This window comes from Podarcis cretensis (assembly GCF_951804945.1).
Source record: "Podarcis cretensis genome assembly, chromosome: 6".
Taxonomy (NCBI): domain Eukaryota; kingdom Metazoa; phylum Chordata; class Lepidosauria; order Squamata; family Lacertidae; genus Podarcis; species Podarcis cretensis.
In genome coordinates this window covers 90,236,220-90,251,644 of record NC_137175.1, presented here as the reverse complement: position 1 = coordinate 90,251,644, position 15,425 = coordinate 90,236,220, and the positions used below count along the sequence as shown (strand labels likewise).

Genomic DNA, 15,425 nt, shown 5'->3' with positions numbered 1-15,425 from the left:
CAATTTCCAAGTTGTTCAGGAACTGAACTGTTTAAAAACGCGCGCGTGTGTAGTATTTATGCCCTGCCTACTAACTGAGGACCGTGAGGCGTCTTACAATATGGAATAAAAATGGAAGATATCACAACACATTACTGCCAACCTTATCTTGGAATTTGTTATTACAATATATTACGAACATAATAATAAAAGTTTCAAGTTGTTTGTGATCCAGAATAGTTCTTCTTAAAATTAACTAATTTTGAGATAAGTGCTATAGCCCAGGATTCGTCTTAAAACACTGTTGGGATTCCTGCCCCATCTGCGGCAGAGCATTCTTCTTGCATTTTCATGGGAATGTGCACAATTATTGTTTCTGTTTTAAATCTTTGGTACAGTTGCACCTCTAATTGGAATGAGCCCAGCGGCAGCTAATGTTATCGAAGGCCAGCAGCTTACTCTGTCATGTGTGCTGTTGGCAGGCAACCCTATCCCAGAGCGAAAGTGGATTAAAAATAGTATGGCGGTAAGAGCTTCTTTTATTACCAGTCTTTTGCTTACTGGGGCAGAGGGACTATCTCAAAAGGCATAAAATTATAGCAGATTGCGAAATACGGCAACTTCACTTCTGCAGCCAGCTAGGAAAGTCGCTGGAAGAGTTCAGATGATTTACATCATGGTTTAACAGATGGTTAACAGCTTTGAAACAAACCAGGATATTAGGCCAAAGTCGTTCCAAGATCCATTTAACCATTCTTTCCCAGTTCAGAGGAAATGGAAAACTATAGTTCATGGAAGACTTCCTGGCTTGTTTGCTGACTCACACAAAGGGAAAAGTGAAGGAACCTGCATGAACAACCAAAAAGCCTCTTCATATTGTTACATGCCACCCCAGTCTGTGAGCGGTGCGAGATTGCAGGGGTTCCAGGTGTTTGTGTTTCCTTTTGGGAATGAGTCACAGCGGAGACTGTGATGTCCCTATTATATATGGTTTATTTACACATATATACAACATTGTATATGCAATACGGGTGGCGCTGTGGTCTAAACCACTGAGCCTCTTGGGCTTGCAGATCAGAAGGTCGGCAGTTCAAATCCCTGTGACGGAGTGAGCTCCCGTTGCTCTGACCCAGCTCCTGCCAACCTAGCAGTTCGAAAGCATACCAGTGCAAGTAGATAAATAGGTATCGCTGCAGCAGGAAGGTAAAGGGCGTTTCTGTGTGCTCTAGTTTCTGTCACTGTGTCCCATTGCGCCAGAAGCAGTTTAGTGATTATGGCCACATGACCCGGAAAGCTGTCTGTGGACAAACGCCGGTTCCTTCAGCCTGAAAGCGAGATGAGGGCTGCAACCTCATATTCGCCTTTGACTGGACTTAACCATCCAGGGGTCCTTTACCTTTTACCTTTTTTGTGTTTCCTTTTGGGAATGAGTCACAGTGGAGACTGTGGTGTCCTTATTCTGTATGGGTTATTTACACTTATATACAACCTGAGCCTTCGGTGGAGGGGCTCACAGCATCAACACCCCAAGTGGGTCTTGTTTCTCCCATAGCCACAGCTTTGGATTCAAACAGAAATAAAACGTAGCTCTCAAACACTGCTCTGATTCTCTCTCCAGCTTGCTGCTTTACCCCTAGGTCACATCCCTGCCACTTCCAACTAAAAACTCTGGCTTTTATCCTTCTTACTATCTGCGATTTTGCCATCTCCTACATAGCCCCTTCTTCTTTTTTCATTTTCTTTTTTTTGTCCTTACACTTCACCAAGATTTTAACACTTGCTGGATCCAGGGACTAGAGGAGTCTGGCACACAGCTTAACACCCAAAACTCTTTAACACTGTCACTGAAATATTATCATTCGAATGTAATTGCTATCATACAGCCCAACCCGCCCACACAGGGCTCTTTGCAAGGATGCAATGGGATGCCTCCAGAATTGCCGCCTTGAGCAACTAGAGCAGATGGTGGCCAAGGGGGAAGATAGGATTCAATTGTGATTTTCAGATGTAAAGGGGAAAAAACGTTTGTGGGAGGTGAGGCTCAGTTGGTACCTGTCTCCATTGTTCAGCCATCCCAGGCAGAAGTTGTTATAAGAATTTTAAGGTCTCAAATATAGAATAAATATTCATAAATGCACACATATCTAAATATATGAACCATGTGTCTGAAATAGTATGAGAGAGCAATCCTGAAGCCATTTTGACTCTCCCAGTGACCTCAAATATTCCTCTGCAGTAAGGGAGGCAAATGGGGAAAGCCTTCCCATTGCCTTTTTGCTTGCAAATCCCGTCTTCAGGGCGTATTTGTGTATGAATAGGGTGAGCCTGTGACCTGGATTCAGCAACTAAAGTATTAACCATCACCAAAGAATGGCCAGGTTGCCCAGGTAAAGCAACCAGTGACCATTATCAGGTATTCTGGCAGGCAGGATTTCTGCAGTAGACCACCTCCTTTTGTGATGTATGTATGATGTTTTGGGGGGTGGTCTTGGGCTACAGGGTGGGCAATTTCAAGAATCTATAAGGACTTGTGCACCATTGTTCAGGGTTTCCCTCCCTCCTGCATGCAGCGAGTGGAGACCCTGTTGCAACAGTTCTTGAATACAGATCAGGCTGCTTTGCTTCTCAATATACTCTGGTTGTTTGTTTTCTCTTACCGATAGGGAACCCACTTAAAGACTCCGGAATACCCCATAAGGGAAAGGGAGCAGGTTTTCTTATAACAAAGTAAACATGGGCAGGCTGGAAGAAGTGCAGTGAAAGACGGACATCTGTCATTCCCCACAGCTGCATAAACAGCAGAGCAGTTCAGCTAGGAGGGGTGGCAGCAAAAAGGATGACAGCAGGAGACAGCAGGAAAAATGGAGGGGAAACTTCAGGAGCTCTTCTGTAGAAAATGTCCATATTTGTCAGAGTCCCCCCCCCCCCTTCTCTCTCTCTCTCTCTCTCTCTCTCTCTCTCTCTCTCTCTCACACACACACACACACACACAGTGAGTGGACCACAGATATCTGGGACCAGAAAGCCCAGTGACAAGCGGGGGGGGGGGGGGGGGATAGTTGCACTGGGGAATGGCAGTCAAAATTTAGCTGTGCAGAAAGCACAGGTGAGATTAGATCAGACTAGAGCAAGAATTAGCAAGCTGGATTTCTTGGTTCTGCTTTAAAGAGGAAGAAGGACCCTCCATCCTTCCTCTGGCATATGGGGTAAGAAGTGTGGCTCCGGCGAATACCTTTTGCTACACCGGAGGATGTAGAAGGAATATGTTGAAAGGAAAATACACCTAAAAGGCCTGAAATAGGTTTGGGTACCCAACTGCGTGGGACGCAGGTGGCGCTGTGGGTTAAAGCCTCAGCGCCTAGGACTTGCCGATTGAAAGGTCGGCGGTTCGAATCGCTGCGGCGGGGTGCGCTCCCGCTGCTCGGTCCCAGCGCCTGCCAACCTAGCAGTTCGAAAGCACCTCTGGGTGCAAGTAGATAAATAGGGACCGCTTACCAGCGGGAAGGTAAACGGCGTTTCCGTGTGCGGCTCTGGCTCGCCAGAGCAGCGATGTCACGCTGGCCACGTGACCCGGAAGTGTCTCCGGACAGCGCTGGCCCTTGGCCTCTTAAGTGAGATGGGTGCACAACCCCAGAGTCTGTCAAGACTGGCCCGTACGGGCAGGGGTACCTTTACCTTTACTTACCCAACTGCAGCATGGCCTGGTTTGATGGAGTTGTTAAACTGCATCCACGTGCAATCAAAGAGTTGTGTAAACTATGCTCTTGGCAGGATTTAACTTCCTTCCACAGGGCCTGTAAGACAGAGCTATTCCGCCTGGCTTTCAATTTGAACTTAGCCTGATATTTTATTCCCCTTCCTTCCTTCCCTCCCCCTCCCCTTTTTATGAAGATTACCTGCTCGGGGATCCCGCGGCTAATTCTCCCCTGGTCTCCTTGCTGGCTCAAATAGGACTAATTCAGCTAGCTAGCCCTGGTGGTCATCTAATGTTTATTGGATGGATTTCCTCCCTAAACTGAATTTTGAATTCTGAATTTATTGTTATTCACATTTTATACTGTATTTTATGCTGTTTTTTGTTGCATCAATTAAGTGTTTTAAATTTGCTGTTAGCCGCCCTGAGCCTGGTTTTCTGAACTGGGAAGGACGGTGTATTATTAATAATAATAATAATAATAATAATAATAATAATAATAATTACATGTGTGTATGTAACAGGCTGGGACGCGGGTGGCGCTGTGGGTTAAACCACAGAGCCTAAGGCTTGCTGATCAGAAGGTCAGCTGTTCGAATCCCCGCGACGGGGTGAGCTCCCGTTGCTCGGTCCCTGCTCCTGCCAACCTAGCAGTTTGAAAGCACGTCAAAGTGCAAGTAGATCAATAGGTACCGCTCCAGCGGGAAGGTAATTTCCGGGTGCTGCTCTGGTCTGCCAGAAGCGGCTTAGTCATGCTGGTCACATGACCCGGAAGCTGTACGCCGGCTCCCTCGGCCAATAAAGCGAGATGAGCGCCGCAACCCCAGAGTCAGCCACGACTGGACCTAATGGTCAGGCGTTCCTTTACCTTTATGTAACAGGCTGTTGGTGTCCCTTGAGAGTGAAGTACTGCAAAGAATAGCTATGTACAGGATTTTCGGCCGCTGTTCTTCTCTTTGGCATGTGTCGCTGATATGTTTCCCATGCCCATGTCTTGTCCTTGCAGCATAGCTTTCCCCCCTCCTCTCTGTGTTTCTCAAAGAGAGCTGTTAATCCCCTTGGAAGGCAGAACTTAACCTCCTCTAGTTACTAAGTAGGTGACAAATTCTGCACTCCAAGGGAAAAGCTCACAGAGGATTCTATTTAAGAGGAATTTGAAAATGCTGGAGAGAATAAAGTCTGCTGGGGACGACTTGGAAATTCCATTTCCCTCCCGCTTTGAGGTCTTGCACTGTGACTTGAGATATTCGCTATTGTCTCCATTGCAGCAAATAAAAAATATGATGCATTTTTTCCAGACCACACTCAGGGACACCATTTATGGTTGCAAGGATCCGTTTGAAAGTATGGGAGGAATGCTTGGCTGAAATCTCAGAGGATAGTCAAGCAGTGGAGCCTGCCTTTGCTTCTCCCCATCACTAGTGAAATCAAAAGACAGTGGTACCTTGGGTTAAGAACTTAATTCGTTCCAGAGGTCCGTTCTTAACCCGAAACGGTTCTTAACCTGAGGCGTACTTTTGCTAATGGGGCCTCCTGGTGCTGCTGCGCCGCTGGCGCGCGATTTCCGTTCTTATCCTGGGCAGTGGCGTAGCGTGGGGGGTGCAGGGGGGGGCCGGCCGCACCGGGCGCAACATCTGGGGGTTAGGGAAATCCACGGGTTAGGGGGCGCAAATCCACAGGTTAGGGGGCGCAAATTACTTGCCTTGCCCCGGGTGCTGATAACCCACACTACGCCACTGATCCTGGGGCAATGTTCTTAACCTGGAACAATCACTTCCTGCTTAGCGGAGTTTGTAACCTGAAGCGTCTGTAACCTGAGGTACCACTGTAATGCAAAAATTGCTGTCCGTGTCGTGAAATTTGGGATGCTTTGGGGCCTTATTTTGATTTTATTCCCATTTTTTAAACAAAACTTGGGATTTATTCCCAAGCTAAAATCTAGAAGATGAATAAAATCTGGTCTGATTTCCTCTTCCCAGGTGGTCCAGAATCCCTATATCAGTGTTCGTAGTGATGGGAGTCTTCACCTTGAAAGGGTTCGGCCTCAGGATGCTGGAGATTACACCTGCATGGCAAGCAATGTGGCTGGGACAAACAACAAAACGACTGCTGTCAGCGTCTTTGGTGAGAAAGATGTCCAGCGTTTCCCTAGGCTTTTAACAACCTAGAAAATTTTGAGCATACAATTGTGTTGTCTATAAAAACATAAATGGGTCGTCATAACCCACCTAGTAATTTTCTTTTTCTGAACCCATTAATGTCAAGGGGGCTTGCATGCTCTCTTCTCTAAATGCTGTGTTAGTAAGCGGCATAAAAATAGGGGCTTGGCGCCTCTTTGTTTGCAAAATGCCCCCTTTACCCAACTCTGGACTTTCGTTCCCTCAGTTGCATCTCTCTCTGCTTGCAGTTCTTCTTGTTTTATTCCATTGTATGAAGAGACAAATGAATTGATCTCAAAATGACAAGAGGTTTGGGAGTGAGGGAAAAGGTAGCCCGCCCTTTTGTGGAAAGCACTGCGTTCAAGCAAATGCTGTTTTGGGTGAAAAACTGTGTTTCTAACACTAGGTGTTGTGGCTACATCTTACCTCAGGAGGCCTCAATACATGTCTGCGTGCATATATTGAAGTGAAGGCCCAAGACAGGTGTTGATCATTATGTGAGCTGTGCACAGGTGGTCTGAAGCGAGCGAGTGAGCGAGCTACCACCATTCCTGTGGAGCCTCTTTTTATTGAGACAAATATGCAAGCCAGGCAGATACATTTTTGGGCTGTGACCTTTACACATCTTCCGTCCCAAAATCGTGGGGTGGTACAAAGCTATTTTGGCACCAGTTCCACAGCGTCATTTTCCCCTTGCACAGTGTATGATGTAGGAGATAAAAGGTCTCAGGGAAAAACTTACAGACAGGACACTGCTGACTCTGAGACCTCAAAAGGTCAGACCTAGGGGACGATGTTCTAGACAGCCATGACTTGTCTGAGGGGGAGTTTTCCCTGCACCCCAGGGTCACGCGTGCAGGCAGACCATGGCTCCCTGCTGGTGGGGAAGTGTGCTCCCTCCGGACCCCACTCCCCACTCCGCGATATCCCTACATATAGCATGCTAAGATGTGTTGTACAAGGCCACCCCTTTTATGCCCCTTTGTCACAATTATGGAAAAAATGCTTAATTATTAAAAAATCAGCTTCATATTCTGTGTGCTCTGAACACATTTTCGACATTTTCACTTCCAAGTAGGTCCAATTAATATTTCTTACATGCTCACCATTTTGTGGGTCCGTACGGCTAAGGAGGGGACGCGGGTAGCGCTGTGGGTTAAACCACAGAGCCTAGGACTTGCCGATCAGCAGGTCGGCGGTTCGAATCCCTGCGACGGGGTGAGCTCCCGTTGCTCGGTCCCTGCTCCTGCCAACCTAGCAGTTCAAAAGCACGTCAAAGTGCAAGTAGATAAATAGGTACTGCTCCGGTGGGAAGGTAAACAGCGTTTCCGTGCGCTGCTCTGGTTCGCCAGAAGTGGCTTAGTCATGCTGGCCATATGACCTGGAAGCTGTATGCCGGCTCTTTCAGCCAGTAAAGTGAGATGAGTGCCGCAACCCCAGAGTCATCCGCGACTGGACCTAATGGTCAGGGGTCCCTTTACCTTTACCTATGGCTAAGGAACCCTGCTGTAGTATTCTGAAGATAACAACCAGATTCCAGGGGATCACAAGGGGAATAAAATTCACCACTCATGCTGATGTACATGTAGATATGTAAACCTTCATGGCTCGTGCTAATAAGTCAAAGAAGCCTCCCATATTGTACAGAAGAGACCATCTCTTGCAGTTTGCATTTTCCTATCCTAGAATCCATTGTGTGTACTTGCTTGTGCAAGGAGAGCAGCTGTTTGACCTGTGGAGGAGGATCTCCGGATCCCAGCCAAGATCTATTGGGAGATTTGAACGACGGTCCAATTAACTGGGCAGCAGAACATGTGAACAAAACTGGCATGCCTTTTTAAGGAACCAGTAGAAGAACCATCACTACCACCACACGGCATCCAAAAAGTATTTTTTTTCACTGCACAAATGTTTTCAAGCAATGATGGTTTTTGCAGACTCGCTTGCTTTATGAATAAACCAGAGATGTAAGTGGGAGTTCTCCAAATGTTGTCTAAGAGGCTACATAATGGATAAAAACAAGCGGTATCCAGAGGGAGCTGGCATTTGGTAGAAATTATACATTTGGAAAAAGAACTATGTATCTCGTTTTTTAATGCTACCAAGAGGAACGTGCCTGTTTGCAGAAGACAAGACAGAGGATTTGTTTTGTAAGAATCCTTCGGTGTCTCAGTGGCTTCAACTTTGTGTGAGGTCGTGGCTCTTGTATTCTTCATGAGCTGAAACTTCTTGTCCATGCGCAGTTAACGGAGAGAGGCATGCTTTAAGCTTTTATTCTGCTTTAGAAAAGAGGCCTCGTGCAAGTTAGTAAAGTATTCATTATTGCATTTTGAAAGTGAAGGTTATCTCTTCAGTAGGTTTTATCACATTGTGAAGAACTAATGTTCCTCATCGAGAAGAACTGAGAAAAGTAAAGGCTCTGGTAGCCCGTAGCTGTCAACCTTGCCTTTTTGTGTGTGTGGGAAATTCCCTTATTCCAGCGCCGTTTCCCGCTGCTTCCTGCTGCTATCCCAGATTGTTAGATATCCCGTAGACTGTCCCTGGGACAGGTGAGGCTGCTGATCCCTTATTTTCAAATCTGAAAGTTGACAGCTATGCTGGTAGCCACTGAAATGATCAAAGACTTGCTGGTTGAAAGATTGGCTGCTTCTTGAAAACACTGATGTTTTAGACTTGGAAGGATTTAACAATGCTTTTGGATGGCATGCGTATCTGTGGTATGACAAGCTTAAGATTCACAAGAATTTCAAGAACCATATTGTAAGGAAAGCAGTGTTTAATGTCTGGATAAAATATAAAGACTTATTAGAAAACAAGACCCCAAGGTGGTTATCACCTATGGAAGCTAAGGCTGTGAAAAGACCTAATATGGAGGTCAAATGGCCGAAATATTGGGAAATATTAGAAAGAGATGGAGACAGTTGGAGATTGCAGAGTATGGAGAAACTTAAAGATAAAGTGCGAGATTGGTTACATTACGCTCAGATTAAAGAGGCTTTTAAACTGGATAAAAAGTTAGGATTCCAGGTGGAAAAATCGAAATTGGAAACAGAACTGTTAGAACCTAAGACTAAATTACTTTCAAGAATGTATAACTTGCTGCTGAGGTGGAATACACAGGATGAAACGGTTAAATCAGCTATGATAAAATGGGCACAGGACATTGGGTATAATATCATGTTTGCTGACTGGGAAAAGTTATGGACTACCGGTATGAAGTTTACGGCATGTAATGCCTTGAAAGAAAATATTATGAAAATGATATATAGGTGGTACATGACCCCAGTCAAGCTAGCTAAAATATATCACCTGCCAGATAACAAGTGTTGGAAATGTAAGGAAACTGAAGGAACATTCTTTCACCTCTGGTGGACTTGCCCTAGGGTTAAGGCCTTCTGGGAAAATGATATATAATGAGCTGAAAAAGGTATTTAAGTATACCTTCCCTAAGAAACCAGAGGCCTTCCTTTTGGGCATTGTTGGCCAGAGGGTGTTAAAGAAGGACCGAACATTATTTATGTATGCAACAACAGCAGCAAGGATACTTGTCGCCAAACACTGGAAAACTCAAGATTTGCCCACGCTGGAAGAATGGCAGATGCAACTGATGGACTACATGGAGCTAGCAGAAATGACCGGCAGAATCCGAGACCTGGGAGAAGAAGCAGTGGAGGAGGATTGGAAGAAATTTAAGGACTATCTTCAAAAACACTGTAAATTATATGAGTGTTAAGAAGGATGAGAGATTTGAAAATAACAGGGCACCATAAAGTTAGCTGAAAAGACTATGAGAATGAGTGAATTTCATGAGAAAGACAAATTTTGAATGAATATCATGTTAAAACTAGGTATTTAAGATTTTGATAAAAATATTCAAAGTTAGGGATAAAATATTGGAATTGTGTACAATAAGAATGAAAATAAGGTGATAAGTTGCTGGCTAAAGTTTTATTAACTTGGAATGTAGGAGCGAGAGACGTGAGGAAGTCCAAAAGGGAAAAATGAAGAAAAGATGGTCACTACAAGATGTAAAATCCTATGTTTGTTTTATTTTTTCGATGTTTTCTGTTTATTCTGTCTTTTTTCTTTTACTGTATTATTAAAACTCTCAATAAAATTTAAAAAAAAAATGAAATGATCAAAGACTTATAAGGGAAAGGAGATTTAGAGGAAGAAGTGTGAGAGTCGGTGCAAGCTTGTGGCGTTTGCCCTCCTAGGTGTGTGACATCATACTGGGTTCATAAGGAAAGGGTTAACTAATTGTAAAATGACTAACCTTTAGGAACCCAAGGGGAGGAGTTAGAGTTAGAGTTGCTGTTAAGTAGTCAGTCGGGAGTTAGAGAAGAGAGAGAGAGGATAAGTCTGTGAGTTGGGCTAGTCTGATGTGGGAGAGTGAGAGAATCTGTTAAGAGGAGTCAGTCAAACAGTTGAGATAATCAGTCAGAAAGTATTAGGAAGGTATAGGCGGGTAAAGAAACTAAGGTTAAGAAACTGACAAGAAAATTATCTGAGAAACCATAAACTTGTTAATGCTTATAAAATAAACCTGTTTAGTTGGTTTAATTTTAACAACTGTCTGGACTCAGTGTGTACCCGAGAGTAACGGGTTGGTGGCAGCGGGGAAGCGAGCACAGTGGTAGCACAGGGATCAATAGACCGTCAAACGTCCGGGGACCCTGTGTGATTGCCACAAAGCTCAACAAAAATGTGCATCATTTTAGAGGATTTCGGCAGAGATCTGTTTGCTTTCAGAGAACGTTGGCCTGTTGTGTTGTACGGACCATAAATCCTGACTTAAAACAAGCTCTGTTAAAAAAAGCCAGTTTCATTATCCATGATCTGAACTTGGTAGTGTTCGGAAACTTTTTGTTGTATGCTGTAAACCAGAAATCCTGGTTGGTATGACTTGACAAACTAACATCCATTGCAAGTCAAACTAATCTCCTCAAAAGTACCCCCTTTCTTGTGCAAGAGGCAGGGAGGATGGGAGAGCAATGGTTTTGTGTTATGTGCAAATCTGTTCTTTAGGTATGTGGTTTGGGGTCAGATTAACTGATCAAAGATTAGTCCTATCCAGGCAGCAAGCCTTGCTCACCGGCTAAGGCAGACAGCGATTACTGTGCATACTTGGTTTTACTGTTCACTTATGTAAAGCAGCAATGCTCTATTTTAATATTCAGATTTTTCACACCTTATGTGGAACATTTCCCTTTTGTAAGATGATAATGGGGTGCCCAGCATGCAGCTGTTGAATTAGTGTAGATCAGGGTTTCCCTTGGAGGTCTTTTTTCTTCAGCTGTTTTTGGACTACAGCTCCCATGATCCTTAGCTAGCAGGACCAGTGGTCAGGGATGATGGGAATTGTAGTTTTAAAAAAACAAACAGCTAATAGATTAAAAAGAGTGTTAACTGAAGTGATACATAAGGATCAGGCAGGCTTTCTACCAGGCAGACATTTGTCTGACAATACAAGGAATATAATTGATATTTTGGAGCTGTTGGAAATGAACATTAACACAAAAGCTGTATTAATTTTTATAGATGCGGAGAAGGCCTTTGATAATATTTCTTGGAATTTTATGAAGAAAAATCTTAAGGGAATGGGAGTGGGACAGGGGTTTGAAAATGGTATAGATGCAATTTATTCAGAACAAAAAACAAAATTGATTGTTAATAATGTGGTGACTGAAGAATTTAAGATAGAAAAAGGAACACGTCAGGGCTGCCCTATCTCTCCATTATTATTTATTTCGGTCCTGGAGGTGCTGTTGAACATGATTAGAAGGGATCGGTTGATTAAAGCAGTGTTTCCCAACCGGTGTTCCGCGGCACACTAGTGTGCCGCGAGACGTTGCCTGGTGTGCCGTGGGAGGGAGGCGGGCGAGTCGGGCGGCGAGAGGCCTTAGGCGCCCTGCAGAAAGGCGTCCTCTTTGTGGGTGGGTTCTCCCCCCTCCCTTAGCGCATCGTATTTAGTTGGGGATTCTGGAGAGGGGGGCGGGGGCGCGCTGGCCCCGAGCGGAACAGACGCGCCGTCGTCCCCACCTCCCTCTCCTCAGTAGCTCCGAGCCGACTGACTGAGGGTGGGACGCGGCCAGCGGCGTCCTCTCTCTCTCTCTCTCCGCCTCCCAGCACCGCTTTTCCCGAGGCGGGCGCGCGCCTAAGGCTGAATGGGAGCAGCCTGGAGGCTTGGCGGCCTCTCAGCGGCTCCTGACGGGCGTCCCCGAGGCAGGAGGTGCTGAGCAGGGGCTCTGCGAGGGATGCGTGGTGGTGCCTGCGCGCGCGTGACTTAAGAGGGCGACCTGCTGCCTCTCCTCTCTCTCCCCTCCCTCCCCTCATGGGCACGGAGTCCCCGGCACAGCTTGGCGCTACTACAGCTACAGCTGCTGCTGCTCCTGCTTGGATGAAGGCGGCTGCTTCTTCCTAATGCCCAGCCTCTGAGGGACCGCAGTCTCCCGCCCTCTTTTTTTTTTTTTTTTTGGCGGGATGCTGAGGTAAAGGATCCCCTCGCGCGCGGGCGGGCATCTCTTTGGGCAGGGCGCGTGTGGAGGCTTAAGGTGGGGAGTGTGGAGGGGTTGCTGCTTGCGAGGGGAGGGTTCATATTGTATTGGGCTGCGGTGTGGGCGACACGGCTCTCCAATGGCCAGCCCGCGGAGGAACATTGAGTTGGAGCATTTCGAGGAGAGGGACAAAAGGTGCACTGAATAAAGTATTTTATAATTTTTCATATTTCTGTTTACTTACAATTTCATAATAAAGTAATTATAAAATACTTTCTTTGTGTTTATTTGATTCCTATTAAAGAGAGTTACTTTATATATAGTCAATATAGGCACAGAGTTAATTTTTTAAACATTTTCTAATGGTGGTGTGCCTCGAGATTTTTTTCATGAAACAAGTGTGCCTTTGCCCAAAAAAGGTTGGGAAACACTGGATTAAAGGAATTCAGGTCGGAGCCAAACAATATAAATTGAAGGCCTTTGCAGATGACCTAGTTTTGACATTGCAGGAGCCAGAATCTAGTACGAAAAGGGTTCTAGAATTGATTCAAGAGTTTGGTCATGTGGCAGGATTTAAATTAAACAAGCTAAAGACTAAGCTTTTAGAGAAAAATTTAACACAAATTGAAAAAGAAGGGTTTCAGAATGAGACAGGATTAACTGTGGCTAAGAAAGTGAAATACCTAGGGATTAATATGACTGCAAAAAACTTGAACTTATTTAAAGATAATTATGAAAAATGTTGGTCAGAAGTTAAAAAAGATTTAGTAATTTGGTCAAAATCGAAGCTTTCCTTGTTGGGTCGGATTGCAGCTATAAAGATGAATGTATTGCCAAAAATGTTATTTTTGTTTCAAATTTGCAGATTGTGGACAAGATGGATTGTTTCAAGAGGTGGCAGAGAGACATTTCTAAATTTGTCTGGCAGGGCAAAAAGCCCAGAATAAAATTTAAAATACTAACCGATGTGAAGGAAAGAGGGGGGTTTGCCCTGCCAGACTTTAAACTTTACTATGAATCAGCAGCTTTCTGCTGGTTGAAAGACTGGCTGCTTCTTGAGAACACTGACATTTTGGATTTGGAAGGTTTTAACAATGCTTTTGGATGGCATGCATATTTGTGGTACGACAAGGTTAAAGTGCATAGAAATTTTAAACTTCATATTGTCAGGAAAGCGTTATTTAATGTCTGGATAAGGTACAAAGACTTATTGGAAAATAAGACCCCAAGGTGGTTGTCACCCATGGAGGCTAAGGCTCTGAAAAAACTTAATATGGAGGTCAAATGGCCAAAATATTGGGAGATATTAGAACAGGAAGGAGACAAAATGAAATTGCAGAGTTTTGAGAAACTTAAAGATAAAGTGCGAGATTGGCTTCATTATCAAATAAGAGAGGCCTACAATTTGGATAAAAAATTGGGCTTCCAGGTGGAAAAATCGAAACTGGAAACAGAATTGTTAGAACCTAAAACTAAGATTATTTCAAGGATGTACAACTTGCTGTTGAAATGGAATACTCAGGATGAAACAGTCAGCCATGATTAAGTGGGCACAGGACATAGGTCACAACATTTTGTTTGCTGACTGGGAAAAGTTGTGGACCACCGGTATGAAATTTACGGCATCTAATGCCTTAAGAGAGAATATTATGAAAATGATTTATAGGTGGTACATGACCCCAGTCAAGCTTGCAAAAATCTATCACCTGTCTGATAACAAATGTTGGAAATGTAAAGAAACTGAGGGTACATTCTTTCACCTTTGGTGGACGTGCCCGAAGATTAAGGCTTTCTGGGAGATGATATATAATGAACTGAAAAAGGTATTTAAATATACCTCCCCTAAGAAACCAGAGGCCTTTCTCTTGGGCATAGTCGGCCAAACGGTGTTAAAGAAGGATAGAACGTTTTTTATGTATGCGACAACAGCAGCAAGAATACTTATCGCAAAGTATTGGAAGACACAAGATTTGCCCACCTTGGAAGAATGGCAGATGCAAGTAATGGACTATATGGAATTGGCAGAAATGACTGGCAGAATCCGAGACCTGGGAGAAGAAGCAGTGGAAGAGGATTGGAAGAAGTTTAAGAACTATTTGCAGAAACACTGTAAAGTGTACGAATGCTAAAATGATGTTGGATATGAAATAATATGGCATCAGCGGTACAGTGTTAAAAAATATGCAAAAAATGTAATAGAAAAAGGGTGGAAAAATAAGGTTATATTATGTCAAAGTAAACATTATGATAAGTGTTTAATTATAAGGAGGAAAGATTGGAGACATAATAGAAGTGATCACAATAACTAGAAATGAGTTTTGAAGAAGGGTAAGGATTTGCTGTATTTGATTAGATAAAGAGGAATACAAAAAAGGGAGGCGTGAGGAGGTCAAGAAACAAAGTTTTGTAAACATGAGGGTGAAAACTGGAGTCTTTGTTTCTAATTTTTTATTTATTTCTTGTGTTTTATATACTGTTTTTGATGTTTGGTGTTGTTCTGATGTTTTCCTTTTTGTTTTTGGAAAAATGAATAAATATATTGAAAAAAAATAAAAAAACTAAAAAAAACAAAGAGCTGGAGACCCTGGTGTAGATAGGTAGGGGTTAGGAAGCCACATGTTCCAAACTCACCCCAGATGTAGACTCGCTGGCAGCAGCTGGGCAAGTGGCTTTTTCTCACCTTCATTTGCAATACAATTTTTTCTACAGTTAATGCAAGAACGTTTAAGGAAAGAGCTATATGAATCATCTTTTTGGAGGTATCTAGCCTAGCTTATGCTTTAAAATGTGTTCACAGAACCATTTCATTATTTTTACCTATCGTACATTTTAACAAGCCCATGTTATAAAAGTACTCTGTTGATGGTAAAAGTCTGCAAAAATTAAATTACACTTTTAAAAGATTTGGAGGACCTAATTTAAAAGGATATTCCCTCCCCAAGCCTAATTGTTGGGTGGGGGGCTTCATGGGTCTCAGTCAGATATACTATCCCTCCCCAGCTGCAATGTCCACACAGGAGGTTTTTTTAAAGGTTAAAACCTGCAGAAGGAGCTGGCAAAGGAGGGGGGCATTGAGCGTTGTATGGAGAGGCTGCT

At 43.9% G+C, this 15,425-nt stretch overlaps 1 protein-coding gene across 2 annotated transcripts in view; it reads left to right on the top strand.

Annotated features, from left to right (window-relative positions):
* Positions 1-15,425, top strand: part of HMCN1 (hemicentin 1) — a 325,809-nt gene that overhangs the window by 119,009 nt on the left and 191,375 nt on the right. For both annotated transcript variants that reach the window (XM_079980967.1, XM_079980966.1), the window contains 2 exons: positions 378-505; positions 5,653-5,797. In XM_079980967.1, the coding sequence (XP_079837093.1) occupies positions 378-505; positions 5,653-5,797 (273 nt within the window). The remainder of the gene's footprint in view (positions 1-377; positions 506-5,652; positions 5,798-15,425) is intronic.